Below are 18,476 nucleotides of genomic sequence, written 5' to 3'. Positions count from 1 at the left end.
CCGGGGCGGGGGGTGGAGGGGTGCGGTAATATTATAATTGACTAACATATTTATTCTTGACTGTTATTCTTAACTCAGACTTTCAGAGAATCACTGCTGGTGGTTACTGCAGATTATTGAAGCCTGTATTCTGGAGTGAAATCAGTCCTTCTCTGTGGAAGGGGTTGTTTTTCCTAAGAGGTAGGTGTAGAAATTTCCAAGAGTAGAGGATTTGCGTTGGATCATTTCCATTCGTTCCTCCAGGGCCACTTTCCACTCTCCTGCACCCTGCTCTGTGCTCCTGGAGGCTGGACAGGATCAAAGGGGCTTCCTGGATGTCCAGCTCCCAGCAGGACCCACCAGAGAGAGGCCCTGGCAGGTGATCAAGAGAAAAGCCAGAGTACTCACCCGCCTGGCTTTTCCCCCTGGGTGGCTAGTTATATCCTTGTGCCAGAGGCCGCAGCTCCTGTGGGACGATCACACGACTGCCTCTGCACTCTAGTGACTTCTCCCTTCCCTGATACCGCAGGGGCGGGAGTGGCTCCTCCTCTTTGTTGCCAGCCCCAGGATGACTCACCATGCTTTGTGTTTTTCCCTAGCCCCTGCACACTCATTTATTAAGTCCTTTTATTAAGCTCTTCCCAATTATGCAGGTCGAGGGTACCATGAGCATCTTCTAGGGGACCCCAGCAAATAACAGACTGAAGAGGGAATAAGTGGGAAAAGAGGGTTTTGAAATAAAAGCGAAGGCAGGGAATGGGGTGTTTCTGAAAATGGTTCATTTTCCCTTGGGCTGTGAGGGGTAATCATATTTAATGGACGAATTTCAAGTGTCCTCTGAATTCAACTATCCGAAGCCTTTCCTAACTCCTATCAGTATGCTTAGCTCTACCTGTGAGAAGCTAAGGGAAGGGCTATTCAGGGCAGCAGGGCCCTTCCCATCTTGCTCCTCCCTCTGCTGAGGCCTACATGGGCTGGCAGAACCATTTATAGAGCACTGTGGTGTCCTAGAGATCAAAGTAGAATCAGAATGAAAAGTATTTAGTGACCCACAAAAGCAACAGGAAGCAGCTGCCAAGGAGTGATTCAGTAGCAGATGCAAGGCAGTTGCCTTTATTCCAGGTCAACCACAGCCAAGTGAGGCACCGAGGGAAGGAGACCGATACTGCAGTGGTAAACATTTAAAGTAGCGTATCCTCGGGCAGTGCACACTATGTGCTCAGCACTGTGCAAACATGAGGAAGGTCGAAAACAATGGTACCCTTGGTCCCTGTCCTCAGGGTTATTCTGATGTAATTAAGAAGTCAACGGACTTGAGGAAAACGAGAGAATAATAACTACTACATTTACTAAGCACGGATGTGCCAAGCACAATGCTAAATGCTTCACATGGATTATCTCATGTATTTTTCATAACAAATGTGTGACGTAGAAGCTACTATTACACCTTTAGAGCTGAAAATACTGAGACTCAGTTGAGAGGGATTAAGTAACTTGTCCAGATGTTAGGTGGCTCAGCTCTGTGGCCTCCAGTGTCCAGATATGATAGAAAAAAGTGATTCTTCCCCTCTCTGGCTGGACAATCCAAGCAGCCATCTTGGATCATGAGGTGGAAGCCAGATGCCAAAGATGGCAGGCCGACAGGACGGAATGGATCTGGACCCCTAACAACTTTGTGAAGTAGTCACCAGTCCTGGAAGGCCTGTCTCCAGCCTTCTATCTTGTTTAAACCATTAGGGTTTTGGGTTTGCTCTCCCTTGAAGCTGACTCTACCTCCAACTGATGTACCATGTTAAGGATTTGGGTCTTGATCCTAAGAGCTCCTAACGAGAGGCTGTGGTTGTTGGTGGCAATCAAGAGAAGGTGACTAAAGGCACATGAGGTGGAAGCCAGATGCCAAAGATGGCAGGCCAACGGGTTGTTGGTGGCAATCAAGGTGACTAAAGCCGTGATAAAACGAATGGACAGGCCTTTGTGACTCGTTTGGGGTGGGGAAAGGGAGGATTTGAGAACAGCACCCAGGAACCTAGTTGAGACAACTGAAGATTGCTGAGGTCATTCACCAAGAAAACACATTTGGGACAGGACGTGGGGGTTTGGAATCTGATAATAGAAGTGTAAGGTATTCCACCAGGTGGCCCCAGGCAGCAGGACACATTGATCTGGACTTTAGAAACCAACCATGGAACTCATGTCCTGCTTTCCCTGCCACTGGCCAGGTTCCTCTTCCCCTTTACAGCCAAAGACTCTGCTGTGCTCAGCATACACCCAGGCCAGCTGCGTGGTTTGTCTTCCGGGTGAGCCCTGCTGAAGCCCTGAGCAATTCCTTCCCTGAAATCATACCGCCTGGGAACTAAAGCGGAGCAACAGCCCATGAAGGGTCCCGCTTCAAAGCTCTGAAAATACTGCTCTGTGGAATCAAGTAGCTCTTTCAGGAAGCACTTTTTTTTTTCCCCTCTAGGTAGGAAAAATCCTTTCATAATTAGGTACCGCCTAATTGTTTTGTAGTTTTACACACTAAAATTACTATGGCTTTCAAAGCAAGTACACTAGAGTTTACAAAGCAATTACAATAAAATTTTAGGTTTTAGGTTCTAAGTGAGCTATGTAATCACAGTTTATCTCATTAAAGAAAAACCCATTCTGCCTTCTATTTCTTGAAGACACTTGAAACACATATGTTTTGTAACATCATATTGATGAGCTTCTGTAGACCTTAACAGTTGACAGAAGTGGAATTCTAAAACTGTGTAGGGTTCTTTTCTCATTGTTCCGCTTTTCTTTTATCCAATCCTTCCACCCCCTCCCCACTGAATCCCATTAGAAGAGAGAGAGAAGCACGCCTGTTCTTTCTCCTTCCTTATCTGGGCTGATCCATCTGAAAATGATGAGGGGCTGAAAATGATGGCAGAAGAGGCTTCAGTGTGGGAAGGCGGAGCCAGAACAGCAAGAGAGGCAGCCGTGCTGTCTCATGGGGGCCTTGTCTCGGAGAAGGGGTTCAGTAGGCGTGGCCTCCGCTTACACTGTAGCTCTGCGACTTAGGGCATTCATGTTAGGTTCATGTACTGTAACAGTACATGTCCCTTGTTTACAGCCTGTCCTTCACTAGAAGGTGGAATCCTAGAAAATAAACTGCATTCTTTCATGTGTGCCCAGCCCCTGGGAAAGGACAGACTCAAAGTTTAATTGAGTGACAGAAAACTTCCAGAAGAAAATATATTTTCAACCCGAAATGGATGCCTACCAAAATATTTTTAGACTATGAAGCATTTCTAAAGACCCTATCTATTCCTTTTAAATAATTGAAAGTATCTAACAATAAAAAATAAGAGAAAAACAATTCAGAAGAAATAACATGGCCTTTAGAGTTAGGCTTTCACTTAAAATCTCAGTTCTACTTATTAGCAGTGTGAACCTCGACGTTATTTACAGTCACTGGCCTCGGTTTCATCTGCAGGATGGGGAGTGCCCCACTTACCTTGTTGGGCGATTGTGAGGAAGAAATGAAAATACGCCTTGTACACAGTAAGTACTCAAATGGAATAAAATTAAGATAATGAGGGCTTCTGTTCCAAAGTCTGTCTGCAGCAGAGCACCTGATTCTTCCCACTCTAAATTGAGGGGCGGGTGACACCCCACATTCCACAGTGATGATCTGTCTCACTGCTTGGTGGAGACAGACATCCGGTTAAAAGTCTAAGGAGCGTAGGTACTGATAATCCCTAACAAAGGCTAAACATCCCACAGGTTCACAGACAGTATGTGAATTTTTACAAACGGATTCGGATTTAGTTCCAATCGGCTGGAAGAACGCAGGCCAGTAAGAAAGAGGAGGTGTGAATGTGCTTTGGGTAACAGGTGTTGAGGTGCTTTTAAGTGCGTGCATTCTGGCACCCTGGCACCCTGGCCCACCTGCTCTAGCAGGTGTTAGTACAGGAAGAGCCCTGGTCCTCCTGCCACCTTGGTTTCCATGAATCTGTACTTGGGCTCTTCCTCCACAGCGGATATTCTGCCCACTTCCTGCCCCCTCCCAGGCTCCTCTCCTGACCGGAAGTGCTGCTCCCAGTGCTCCTTCCTCCCTGGCTCCTCAATCACCTGCCCAAGGCAAGGTCTCACCACACTCAGCTCATCCCAGACCTGGTCACGGACCCCTTGAAAGCGCTATGTCCAAAACAGAACTCATTTTTCTCACTAAACTGGCATTTGCACTGGCACCTGCACTCCCGCTCCCACTCCCCTAGGCAGCCAGGTCACAGCGTGTCTCCTCCTCCCTGGCCTTTCACGTCTACCATAGATATGCTCATGCAGGACTGGGGCTGTGTCCTGTTCACTCCTGTAGCTCCAGCGCTAGAACAGCGCCTGGTATCATGCAGGTGGCTCAGTGAGTATTTGTGTGGAGCCCAAGCTGGGAACAACAAATGCTCTTAACCGTCCCTCAGTAGCACCCACATCCATGGCCGCAGCATAGCCTCACCTTGCAAATTACCCTTTGATGTTCTTTCCTCTCTTTTGGCAACTGCTTCCCCCAGCAGCATATCTAATAAAACAATATGACACATTACTTTTCACAGTAAGGAGCCTAAGTTTGATACAGTTTTTCCCACACTCAAATAATTCACCCACGATTCAATAAGCAGAAAAAGGGAACAGAAAGTCAGAATTGGATATAGAATTCAAATTTTTTTCTTTCAAAGACACATTTTTATACAACTTCCAACATTTATACTTTCAAACAAAATGAGCCAAAAATACACCAAGCGCTAAAAAAAAATCAAAACAGAAGTAATACAATTTTAATTTCAATATTCAAAATACAGAAATTGGAAATACCAAATACAACTTTAAACAAGTCACTTGTCTTCCCCTCTAATAACCAATATAAGCTATTTAAAGACTTACAAATTTAAAACAGAAACAAAATAAATACTGTACACTTTCCCTGCCTGCAGGCAAAAGATGGGAAATACTGTCATGAATCGAAAAAAACGCTCTTAAAGCTTCAGCGTCCCACTTCCCAGCCACACCCCACTCCGTAGTCACACAGTGTGCTTCTGTCTTCAAAGGACACACATGTGCACACACACTGACTGCCTATACAAACAGACAAGACACTACTCTGCAGACACCCCAAACAAGAAAGAGTGACAGTCACCTTGGACCATGGGCATAAAAATCAGTTAAGGAAAGTCAGTCAGGCTAGCAAAACATTACTACAAAACTAGTAAATACCATAGCCAACAACCATCCCCTTTTCAAATTTCACAGATTTGAAACCCCTAAAATCAATACTACCCCTCCCTACCACCTCCCTCCACCCTTCCATCCCCAAAAAGCCTGCTGAAGCACTGGCAAAGTTAGACGTTTCACAGTAAGTGTGAAAATTCATATTATATAATCTCTTCAAATGAACCTTTCACCCTCTTTCCACAGCATGAAACTGTTATGGCTTAATTTATATTAAAAGTAAAAAAGTTTTTACGGAAGGAAATACACCCTGCAAAGCTGCGCGTGCATTTCCTGATCAGTGCTATTTCATACCTAACAACTGCATGACTTGCTTTTGCAGTCAGAAGCTGTTTTGGAAAAAACTGAGGTTATAGCTTTTGATTCAGTCTAACCATAAATGTAAGGCCCTTAGTTTGGTTTAGGTTTCTTTTGCAAGATAAAATAACCTTGGGGTTCACTTAGCAAGTTACACCTCAGGTCCCTGACTATCATGTGGAAGTTATATGTATGCTTTGTAAAAATAAAATGGTTACTTATGAATCTTTGAGGGAAGAAATGATTCCAGGCAAGAAATTAACTCATTCTATATTCCACTTAATGCTGGTAACTGTTACCAACCAAAATCTACCACAGAAATAGAAGAGCATGTCTGGGTTATTTTATTCCTGCAAAATATTATATATTCCAGCACTTATGATCACTGTTTTGGTGAAAAGTCTTGGGGGGGAATAGCTGACACTTTGAAAAGGAAATAGCCAAAATAAAACTGGATGGAGACAAGGTTTATTTTTATGATTAAGTTCCACTGAGGACTGCTTTCTGAAATAAGGAAAAGTGAATTCAGAATGTCACAGGTCTTGCATAGGTAAACTACTTGGAGGTCAAGGGCTACGTGGTAGCCAGGGTTTATTAGTGAAATAGTGCAGAGCAGATAAACTTGTTGGAAGAATCACTGAATTGAGCTTTAACAAAAAATTTAATGCTGCACTTGAGACAAAGCTTTAGGACACTAGAGAGGGCACCAAGGGTGAAAGGAAGACTCTAAAGGAAAGAATGCAGGTAAATAAGTGTTATTTTCCCCTACCTACTAAAGAGGAAAAAAATACTATAGAAGAATAAAACCAGTCTATCACAATAAGCTAATTGCTTTGGAAATGGGCATTTGCTTCTTAATGATCTTAATTTAAAAAATCTGTTCACGTGAGGGATATTTGACTATGGCATGATGTTCACTGAAAAACAAATGACAATAAGGGCAGGGTTTTTAGTAAGGCTACAGTACTAAAATTACTTTAGTCCAACAGCAATGTAGTGAGCATATTACCTCCTCCCCTTTCTTTCCACCTGGCTTCTAGTAAGCGTATCAACACCACCAGCAGAGGCTGCAGTCACAGAGGAGGGTCTGTGGTAGAGGGGAAGCAAGGTACCAGAGGTCTAGGATCCACTGTGACCCCAGGTGAATCACTGCCTTATCTGGGTTTCATTTGTCTCCTTTAGTTAATAGTGACACTTTTTTCCTAAGCTAAAATGGCTGACACTCGACCTTCTCAAGACTGCCTTAGGTGAAGGTCTAGGGCATTCAAAAATGACTGGTGATTTTAGCTTCTCTTTTTGGAGGGAGCAATTAACTTAATGTTTAATTAGAAAAACGAACTTTTAAAAAATCATCAGATTGCCGTTATTGAGCCCTCATCTCAATGTGAAATCATGAACTCTTCGGGGGAGCTCTTGTCACTCTAGAGAGCATCTCTTGAAAAAAGCAGGAAGAACCTTCATCTTGAAGATGTTCCGCTGTGTCTTCTCTCCTGCACCACCAGTGGTTTCTCTCTCTACCCAACAAGCTGTTGTCAGACAGCCCTGAGCCGTCTCTGATGACTTCCATATTTGGAACCACCATATTTTACGCCCCCGTTCCATGGTTGTTGCCAAATCGTTTTGATACCGTGACTTATTTTACCTTTATCTAGTGCCTGAAGAGTTAGCAGACTCTGAGGAGCAGTACCATCCTAATTCCTCTTTGAGAAAAACCTAAAACTATCTTCCAATTACTTTAAATCTTAATGATTTGAAAATAAACATTATTCACTGGAAGATAAACATAAACTACTTCACTTTTCCTTTTACTTCAAGCACTAATTCTGATTTTAATTCAGCACCTTTTAAGAGTCTTCAGATTTTTTAGGTAACATGCTCTAAGCATATATTTGACATGGAATAAATTTTATGAGTAATAGGAGTTTTCATTTAAATGCATATGAATGTACATTCATTATCATTGTAACTTAAATAATGATAAATTATCTGCAAGTACAAAGTGTTAATAGATTAAGGAATGCTTTTCTATGTTTTTCTTAACTGCCTGCATTTTTATCCAAACTTACAAATGAGAAAACTAAGACTCAGAAAGAATAAGTGACTTATTCAATGTCACATAGCTGACATATAAATGGCAGAACTTGGACAAAAAGTCAGGTCTTCTGCTCCCTTCCATGCTAAACCATGACCCTCTATTACCAACATTAAAATATTAACTTTTAAAATGTTCAACAAAATTTTAATTTAAAGAATTTTTACCTTCGCTTCTACAATAGCATAGTATATCTCAGTTGAAACTAATACATTATGCTTTTTAAAAGTGAATGGTCGCTCTTTTGCTTAAGTTTGCTTAGATGTGAAAATAATACTGCTTATTTCCTGGAGAACATACCTTCAAAGGCAGAGACCACACTTTGACTTTGCATTTCCCCAGAGTACTAAGTAGTGCCTGGCACATAGTAGGTGTTTGATAAATACCTGCTGATCCCATATGAATAAATACAGTAGAGTTCATTAAAAAGGCAATAATTAGGATTGTTAAAAAATAGAACAGTATTCAAGCTAAGTATTTAAGTAGTGATAAAGACGGGCTTGTTTTCTGAGTTTATAAGATAATTTCATTCAGAATTTTCACTTCTGTATGCTTTAAAAATTAATTGATGCTTATGAAATTCAATGTATTTCTAGGATACTAAACTATTATAAATGCCAGCTCTGTACTGTTCACATCATTAATCAATACTTGAGAGCATTATATTATGTGACATAATGAATTACAGCACAGTGGATCCCAGATTAGCAGAAGTCACTTATTTGAATCAATACAGGAAAATTATCTACTGCTACAATTAAAATTGCATACATTAAATCATAATTGTTTTATATATTGGTACTTGCTTATAACTAGCTAAATGCCACCATTGCTGTCTTCCTAAGTTGCAGTATCTATACAGTAGTATTGTTTATAAATGAGACTGAGAAGATAAAAGGTTGTCTATTACAGTTGAGCCCAGATACTAGCTGAAGTTTCCTCAAGGTTCAGTCATTTCCATGAGATAAACGTATGCATCACAGCCAGTAACTTTAGAAAACTAGCAAAGTCATTGGATCAGTGACTAAATTTCTATCAATTCAGAAAAGAAGATACATGTATTCTGTTTTAGTGGTTATATTTATTACCTTACTGAAAGTTTTAAACTTAGCTAGTTAATGGGCTAAAACTGCCAAAAATGAATCCACAGTACCTTTACTTAAGAGTTCCACATACTGGCTACTTAAAATTACTATTTACTGGCCTAAGTACACACAGGGTGGATACTGGCCATAATTTTAATTCATAAAAATAAACTTTTATTTTAATGTTTATAGCTAAAGAAAAAAAAGTCAGGTAATCAGAAACACTTAGAGCTGTGAAGAACGTGAAGAAAACAACGAAAAAGCCAGACCATGATATAATTGAAAGAAGAAATTGTAACTGTTATTTCTTAAACCAAAACAAAAACATGCGCACTGTTAAATCTAAAATGGTATCTATAGAAAACCAAAACATCACAGTAACATACTGTGTGGGGAAGGTGGGAGAATCAGAGCCAAATTTTTAACTTTTTGTGAGATTCAATGACTAATCAAATGACTGACTGTATCCATCTCTTTAGTTTTGGCATAATGTAGACACAGTTTAAGTAGGCCACTTATAGACATTTAGTATTTCTGTAAAAATTCTTCTTGACACCCAGATAAGATCCAGATTTTGGTCCAGCCACTTGGACCAAAAAGGCTAATTCATAAGCTGTTTCATATTTACTCCATGAAACACTGGAATGAAGACAGAGTAAGAAATATCTCTCTTTGAAAATACATATTTGAACCATGAACGATGATAGTGGAGATTTTTTTTTCTTAGAGCTACATGTGATACTTAATACAGAAGAGAAAGTCCTGCTACCTTGCTGACTAAAAAAAGGATGTCTATCATATGGCCATATTTCTTCACGAAAATAAATTTGATCTTATTTGCCTATATTTTCTTTATAGGAACTTGTAAAATGCTCTATTGTCAAAATTGGAAACATCTTCACCACCTCCCCCACCCCAGAAATCACTTATTTTTATGCCATGGGGAGGGGAGTAAAACATTAGCTATGATTAGCAACTGGCATTTAGTAAAAATTGTGCATTAAAAAAAATAAATTATGTTTTAGCTATCAAAAAAAAAAAATTGTGCATAAAGGAGATAAATGATTATTTACCTTAAAGCTCTACCAGATACTTAACCTCAATATGCGCTGGCTAAGTTAGGACAGATGGAAGAAACTGCAAGAAGCACCGATTTTACTCCAAATCCATATCTTAAATAATTCTTTAGAAGGTTAAGAAATAAAAAAACTAAACACACACACACCTCAAAAGATCTACTCCAACATGCTTGCATCTATATAATTAATGTAGTATAGTCCTATTATATTACGGCTTATTGTGTAGATTTGAATAGACTAAGTCAAATCATATTTTCCAACGAATTAGGTACACAGAATAAAAAGTGTAAAATATAACCTCTGTGGCAGGTGTCGGCCCTGCGCTCCAATACCAGCAGTCTGAAGAAGGCCCTCTGTAGTTACAAATGTATTTGAAAAACTACAAATATGACAACTTAACCAAACTTATAATACTTTTCCCACAAGTAGGAAGAAGATTTAAAGCTGTTCTCTTTGGGACCCAGATATCACCAGCAGAAAATGAAAATGCAAGAAGCCTTTTTTTATATTTAGGAGAAAATCGCAATGTCAAATGAAATGAGAAACGAGGGGTCTTTGACGCAGTTCTTACGCGTTGGCTATGAAAGTGTTCCCTGCAAAGAGAAGTCTGTTGTGTCGTCACAACTGTCGGGGGCGCAGAGGGGGCGGCGGGGTGTAAGGTCATCAACCTGGATAACAGTACGCACCTTGGATGTTAGCAAAAGCGAAGCTAATAGCTTATAAAAAACACGAAATATATAAAATAAAATGATTTTCATATACATCTTAATTTAAAATAATTAATGCATCAAATCCCTGTTTAAGACTTTAACCTGAATATCAAATTTAAGAGTCCAGACTAGTTACTGTTACTGTGGCTCTTCCCCACATGTAACACACGCACTATCAAAAATAATTTAAAAACCTTCACATTCTTAAATCTAAATTAGTGAGATATTTCTCCAGAAATCTTCCAAATAAATAGCTTTAAAAAAGAATTTAAAAGCTGTTAACTTTAAAAAAAAAATCTGTTAAATAAATTATTGATAATTCTTTACCCTACCACTGAAAATAAATCAAGACACTACCAACAACAAAATGATATTCAAGCCCTGACGAGAGACCCTTTCCAGTTCAAGGTCTCCTTTTAAGGTTCTACCCTCCTTCTTCCTCTCCCCCACCAGGTCCAAAATGGTTATTGCTGAGTGGGTGTGGCACAGTGAAAATGCAGCATCAGGTTCATTTTGTTCTTCAGGCAGTGTTCTCTACTGCACACGCACGGCGGGAGCTCCAGGCTCCCGCACCCCCGAGACTGGTCTCCAAAGGGAAGAGTGGCCCCAATGGCAGCTCCGTCACACAAAAAAACGTGCATGGCCATTTCTGTTCAACTTAAGGATCTTCCCAAGACGTTGTTTGGCTGTTGCCATTCCTTTTTTTGGACGTTTACCTATAAAACACCAACAACAGTGTAAATGATGATGGAAATCATGCTTGGCACCCAGGATCCGGAAGAACCGCGGGAGGGCTGCGTGGCAAGCAAGCTTTCAGGTGTTCTGAAAGCTTGGGCAAAGGCACACTCCAAGGATTCCACTGTTTAAAGTGACGGACAAAGGCTCACCTCCTTCACAGGACTTACGTGGCCCTCGCCCAGTCTAATCTCCGCCTATCTCCTCAACGTGCGATCTTACCATATTCCACAGGAAACTGCTTCAGTAACGAAACTGACGACAGTTTCATAAACACCTCACATACTGTTTCTCACCTTTGTACGGTGGGTCATACACACTATCTCTTTCCTTCAATGCTGTCTATCCTGTCGCTTCCCCCAATTCGCACGGCTAATTCCTTATCATTCTTCTCAGGATTGACATTCCTCCTCCCAAAGGCCCTCTCGATCCTCAGGGGTGACTCAGTATCCTCTCCTGTTCCCAGAGTATCTGGGCACACTGCTGTCACTGTACCGTCCACAGTGCATCAGGCTGTGAGCAAGCTGAGTGCAGAGACTATGTCCTTGTGAAGGGCCGCTCTCACCGTCATATGTGGTCAGGAATAAATGTAACCTACAAACATGTAAAACTTACCTTTCGTTGCCTGGTTGCTGATAGGTGGTGGATTTGACGCAGGTCTCTTGGTGGGGTGAAGGGGCACTGAAAAGGAAGTTTCACCAACTGGCCTTTCTGGGCTCACACTGCCATTACTTATCCGGCATGCCCCCGAAACCAGGCTCGAATTCTGCATATACTTTCCGTTCTGAGGGCTTGAGCCACTGCTGTCCACAGAATTTCTATTTTGTATCTTCTGACTGGTTTCTGATGAACCTTCCTTTTTGATGCATTTCTGGCTTCTGCTTAGATCCTAAAGAAGAAAGACGAAAATAAGACTGAATTTTTAGGGTTCCTTTAAGATAAGTGAGGTATTTAACCTTTCTTGCATTGGCGAGTCAAGGGAGAGAAGAAAGAGACCACTGAACTTTGGTTTTCTTAACATGTAGCAGCCACAGAAGACCACCCTTCATGATGGCTGTCTCATTCCAAAGCCTAATAGCTCTGAAGGATTCGAGTATTAAAGTTACATCATAACTTAAGTCAAGAAGAAAGTATTATATCTGGCGGGGAGAGGGAGAAGAGACAGAGAGAGAGAATATGAACATAATTTCAGCAAGCCATCCTGCACGCAGGGAGCACGTGCCGTGAAAGGAACCCAAGACGGGAGACGTGGCCCTACTGTTTCCTCCGGATGTCAGCTCCCACAGCGCTCTCACTGGGTAACGTACTGTCTTTTTTAGAAGCTAACTTATGTTGTTTGCTAAAAAAATCCCTAAATCCTGAGCCCGAAGTCTGGTTTTACTCTAACAATTCTTCCTTCAGTCTCTTAAGACTGTTGAGTGAACGGCAGGAAACAAAGAAACAATCTACTGAATGTCCTGAATGTCCTGAAATCAATGGAGAGGTGATGACCGGAAATGAAACTAGAAAGGAAAAGACAAACGTGAAAAGAACATACTTCGGATGTGCTGTTTCATCAAACTAGTTTTGGTTTTGTGTGTGTCTGTATGTGTGTGATGTAAAATAGCCCTTTGATTCTTTTCTTTAAACCTTACTTTCTATATATCTCTGATTCTATAATGGTCGAATAAGTTTTAAAAACAGCATTAAACGCAGACTTGCTTTAAATTAATCTTACAAATACGGGTGAACATGAAGAAACGACTGTTATGATTTGACATGCCTCGCTATAATCTCTCTCTAGATTATACGCAAGAGAAATTTGGTTGTCTCTAAGGTGCTAATCGCCTATCTACTTTATTTGCTTTCAAAGACAACTACAAAAACGACAGCTAGATTTAGGTAATAGCTTACTTTGAACACTGAATCTTATGTCACAAAATTCATGACTAGGTACAGAGAGGCACTAAAAAATTATACACTGAATAAGTGAATTATAACAGTGATAGGATTTTTTTACTTGACCTTTGACTCTAGAGCATATACTTCTATTAAAAGAATTTGTACACGTGAAACTGCCTTAAAAAATTTGGCTCTTTTTCTTACTGTAAAATTGGTAAGTATTTAGAAAATAAGCAAAACGAAGAAAATGAAACTCTCCCAACCATTCCCAGTATGCTTGGGGTCTAGGAGGTTAGGAGCCTCACTCTGCCACATGAGAATTTTGGTTCTTTCATTGGCTGTCATTTTCCGAAGTTTGCAGCAAAAGGTTGTATTCGCTTTCCTTGCTATTGTAATAATTTTATTTTTTAAAAAACCTATTTTGGGTGCATTTTGTTTGGTATAAGCATTAACATGCTGGGACCCCAAGACAAAAAGTGTCTTCTTTTAGAGGAGGGGTTCCTACTTTAGAGTCAATGGGTGGTCAGGGGCGGGGGGGAGGGTGGAGCATAAATCATGAAAAAAATTTAAGCAAAAGTCAGTATTTATGATGAACTTTTTTCTGGAAAGAGAATCTGTAACTTCTATCAAATTCCCAAAGAAATTCGATACTTAAAATGTTCAAGAAACACCGTTGGAGATTAAAAAGAGACCCTCTGATACTTTTCTTTCATGTTTCCTTTTAACCAGACATAATCTAGTACTGGCATCCGGTAGTTTTTAACTACTTCCCTGAATAAACAATTTTTTCCAGATCGCGTGCTATCCAAGACTTTTGCATTGGTTATATCAGAATCTCTAAAAATGTGCATTTAATTGTAATTTTTTACCTCCGCAGATCCAGTGGTTGATAACTAGTTGCAGTTAAAAAAAAAAAAAGCAAAAACATAGTTAACGACAATTCTATAACTCTTTTTAATGTTTCAAACCTTGAATATACCTGAAGATTAAATCTGGAAGTTGAATCCAATTGTTTAATCCAGGAAGAACTCCTCAAGTCCTGATCTTCAGTCTTGACATGGTATCCTAAAGAGAAGTATTAATTAAATTTCCTTCACACAAAAGAACAAAGTTAGCCAAATGCTTAAAATTGAAAGGAAATTTGTGTTGGCATTTTATTAAAAATGAGTATGTTAACTCTTTAAATATTTATTCATATACGTTCACCACTTTCCCTTCCCTCTCAAAAACAAAACAGTCATCAGCTCACCATCTTACATTTTAATTCTTTCAATTCTCTCAAAGGCTGTCTTTATATGACAGGTTTTGTGCCAGATGCTGAAGATCTAGAGTAAAATTCTATGGCCATCTGTTGTAGATGTGAAATCAAATGCAATATACGCTCTCTAAAAAAGATATATTTTTCCATATAGAATAAAGGCATATGTTTGCCTGAATTTTGTAGTATTTCCACAAAATCTTTCTTTTCAAGAAACCAAACAGACTATCGGAAGACAGAATGATATAGTAGAAAAACAGACAAATTTAGATTTGAATTTGAGTTCTTCCATTACCAATGCATTTTTAGGCAAGTTATTTAACCTCTCTAAACCTCAGTTTCCTCTTATACAATAAGTGAAGATTTTGAGATCAGATGGTCCTGGGTTCAAATTCCAACACTACTGAACACTAAGCTATGTTAGTATGGGTAAATTAAATTTACTTCACTAAGTCCTATTTCCTTTACTTGTAAAGTCAAAAATGTTGTTTCAAGAATTAAGTGAAATGGATGTCAAACTCTTAGTACAGAGTTGACATTTAACTACGTGAGAATGAATGCAATTGGTATAATATGCACTTGGTTTTAAAATAATATCATTTTCTCCCCAGTCCTCCTCAGACATTTAGGGAAACGAAACTTTTCCCTAAAGGCACAGAGAAGAAAATGCTATGTGGTAGCACTGAGGATGCCACTGAGTGTCCTCTCTTTCCTAACACTTCCTTTTCAAGCTGGAAAGAGAATATGCTCAGCCAGGAACAGTTCAAAACCTGCTTTCCCTCCCATAAAAGGAAAACAGGCTCATTGTTCAAGTCAGCAGATTATTTAAAGGACCCAATATTCCTTCCACTCTGATCAACTTACTAAAGAGAAATAATACTATCTTTCAACAGCAATGATAAAATTAAGCTGGTGAACATCACTCTCAATCCCAGGTAATTTACATTTTGAGTTCTTAGACTGTGTCATCTTACATAATTTGCCAACGTCATGTATTTTTTGGCCAATGTGCTTAGTAGCATTTCCAAGTAAAAATGCACAATGAACAGTTCTTATTCATAATCTCTAACTTTAACTAGGATTATATAGCTATTAATTAAAGTGGGAGTCATGGGTTACTTTCTAGAGACTGATCAGTTATGTTTCTTACCACATTCCACTGGTTTCTCATAGCGATACAGCTGCCTAACCTCGTGGTTACTGCTGTGGCAGCTGCTGGGGTCCTGGAGAGAGTTTCGTTCACCGCTGCAGTCTGTGCTTTGAACCTGCCTTTGTAAACACGTGGAATAGTGCAACCCTGCCATAGACAGCATGCCCTGAATAGCTTCTTCCTCTGTGCTCGTCGAGGTAGGACATTCCCTATGGAGCAGAGAGCCAAAGAGACAAGACCCTATTTATTCCAATGACATTTTTGATAAAATTTAAAACTAAAAAAATGTTTTCATATCCTTTACGTCACAATGTTATGAGACTACTATTACCATCAGCAAGCCTACCTTTTAATTGAAATTTCACTTCTAGATGGCTTTTGGCCCTTCTGAAGGAAGTTCCTCATCACATTAGACTCCTCCTTACAGTTTGATGTTATTTCTTGTTTCTTTTCATCACCTGAACTTTCAGACTCTTCAGTGGTAAAATTATTTTTCTGAGATAATAAATAATGGAAGCAAAGCTATATAAGAAATCTGATAAAATCTGTACAAACCAACAAAAGACACTTTGCCCATCTAGGGAAAGTAAGAGTCTTAATTATCATGGAATTATTTCTGTATTTCATATAAAAACGTGAAAATTTCTAGTGACTATAGTAACATAATTCGTTAGTAAAAATACACAGGTACAGGTTTTCTTTACGGTAAAAGGAAATATAACCTATGAGAAATAAGAGAAACTTAAGAGCAGTATCTCCCTTCACTCTTTATAAAATCAGACAAAAGCTATGTTATCAAATGTTAATAGTCACATGATGGGTGTGTGCGTGTGTGTGTGCACGCGTGCGTGCGTGCGTGCGTGCGTGTAATTACTACCACTACAGGGAAAGACCCTGTGGTACGAAGGTCAGAAAGACAGGCTTTGGGAAACGCTGTCATTCACTTATCTCCTAGGTGAAGGAAAGTAGGGTTCAACTTTACATCGAACAGACACAAGTCGCAGGCTTTGGGGCATACCAGTGCAGTGCAATCAGGTCCAGAGTCTTCTGAATCAGAAATATCAGAATATTCTGATGATCGATTCCTGAGTTCTGATTTCACACTTGTAAAAAACCCTGAGAAGGGGACAGAGAGAAAGAAGGTCATGAGAATTCTATGAACAGGGTGATATCGAAAACCTGTCCAGCTCCGTGGTGTCTCCGTCGCCCTTGCTCTATCCTCCTTTTTCATTGTGTCGCCTTCTTCATTTTTCTTTGCCCGGATTTTCTCCCCAGTTGTCCAAGATAAGGAAGGACTGCAGTGCATTCTAAAACAATTCCTCATCTGGAAATTTTAATATCTTTCTTACCAGAAAAAAACCCTCCAACAGTATAATAAGCTACAAGATGTTTTTTACTCTCCCTTTTGCATTATTTCTCTCCGGAGAAAACAAAAAGGCAACTCCCCTAAACCTAAAGAGCATTCGAGTAGAGAACGAACACAACAGGCCTGGGCACTGGGCCTCAGCGCTCGCTGCCTTTCTCCTCTACGTGGCGCTACCACACGGCAACTGTTGGATGCATTTCATTAACCACCTTTCCCCGGGCACGTGAGCAAATGCAGTTACCAACTGCAGCAATACGGAATTCACCTAAAATTAGCAGGAACTGAGGTAAGGTATTCAACATGGATTTAATAATATTAGCTACCTGGAACGTTTACTTGGTGAGTACCAAAATACGTAACTACTTCTTAAAATAGAAGGGTATGTGAAGACCCTAAAAAGTGCTGAGAAATTAATACTTCATTCAAAGAAGATCTCCAGGAGGTATTACTATTTTTCACACTGACGATAACCAATTAATAACCAAGTAGAGACTCTCTTGTCAATAGGCAATTGTAAAACAATACAAGGATTATTAATAGCTTCAGATCAGTCAGCCAATTATATGTCTTCTACTTCTGAAACCTACATACATGTTGGCTAAAATTATATAAGAAATTGCACTGAATTTGCAACTGTTTTATTATTTGGAGTAGCGGTCCATAAAATGCATGAGCTTTCATGTGACTCTTGTAAAAACTGTCACTAGATGAGCGTGTCACTGACTCACACACGTCCTCATCATTAATAATACCTCTCCTGGCATTCACGCTCAGCATTTCTGTAACAGATAAACGATTCAGAAATACTTCAGATTTCTCAAAAGAGTATTAGAAATGCAAGCATTTTCAATCCTACTACAAATATAAGAACTTCAAAATTAGCAAGTTACGTCACATATTATCACATTAGTAATGAGCAGACCTTTAAGATGACCATTAAAACAAACATACTGTTAAGTGGTTTTTGCGATTCTTCATTGTCCACCCCCTCTATTCCTGAACTCTCTTCCATCTTCATTTGTGCCTTTTTTGTCCTTCTCTTATCCTCTTCATTTTCGCTATCTGCTGTATAAAGACTTTGATCTGCGAAGGGTTGTCTTTCATCTCTGTATGTGGGGGGGGAGCGGGGGTGGAATAATCGTCAGAAAACAGTGCATCTGTGCAGCCAAACAGTGCCCTCTGCCCCCTTAATTTGCAGACAGAATGGACAGACACTGAGACATGTTCCCCATGTTTCAGTCAGCTGTGCGGCAGTATGGAGTGGGGATTAAGTGAACAGAAGGAATTCCCTGAAAATGAATCTGTCTGATACTTTGATCTGGTTTACGTACTTAATTATTCTTCCATTTGTCAGCAGTAATCGTAGATCATTATCTTTCGCTCTCCATTCAGGCACCGTGGAAGATGGCTGGAGATGTTTGTTAAATTTTCCATTCAGTTTAGAGCTCAAGATGTCCTTAAAGTATAAAAATAGAACTTATTTAACTTCTATCCTCAAAGACACCTGCTTGACTAAAAGAATACAGTGTCCCACCGTCTCCTGCCCGGGGCCCTGCATCCCAGACTGGGCTGGGCAGCTGCCAGCCAGACAACATGCAGT

General features: G+C 39.9%; 1 protein-coding gene across 1 annotated transcript in view; it reads right to left on the bottom strand.

Annotated features, from left to right (window-relative positions):
• Nucleotides 1-4,744: 4,744 nt before the first annotated feature.
• Nucleotides 4,745-18,476, bottom strand: part of KDM7A (lysine demethylase 7A) — a 44,257-nt gene continuing 30,525 nt past the window's right edge. Inside the window, exons 13-20 of the mRNA XM_006910478.3 lie at nucleotides 18,208-18,332; nucleotides 17,828-17,982; nucleotides 16,529-16,626; nucleotides 15,857-16,005; nucleotides 15,511-15,719; nucleotides 14,082-14,167; nucleotides 11,837-12,110; nucleotides 4,745-11,202 (exon numbers count right to left, since the gene is read on the bottom strand). Coding sequence (XP_006910540.2) covers nucleotides 11,108-11,202; nucleotides 11,837-12,110; nucleotides 14,082-14,167; nucleotides 15,511-15,719; nucleotides 15,857-16,005; nucleotides 16,529-16,626; nucleotides 17,828-17,982; nucleotides 18,208-18,332 — 1,191 coding nt within the window. The 3' untranslated portion in view covers nucleotides 4,745-11,107. The remainder of the gene's footprint in view (nucleotides 11,203-11,836; nucleotides 12,111-14,081; nucleotides 14,168-15,510; nucleotides 15,720-15,856; nucleotides 16,006-16,528; nucleotides 16,627-17,827; nucleotides 17,983-18,207; nucleotides 18,333-18,476) is intronic.

The sequence above is a fragment of the Pteropus alecto genome, unplaced genomic scaffold (genome assembly GCF_000325575.1).
Source record: "Pteropus alecto unplaced genomic scaffold, ASM32557v1 scaffold22, whole genome shotgun sequence".
Classification (NCBI taxonomy): domain Eukaryota; kingdom Metazoa; phylum Chordata; class Mammalia; order Chiroptera; family Pteropodidae; genus Pteropus; species Pteropus alecto.
Note: the sequence above shows the minus strand (reverse complement) of the source record. Positions and strands in the feature narration are given on the sequence as shown.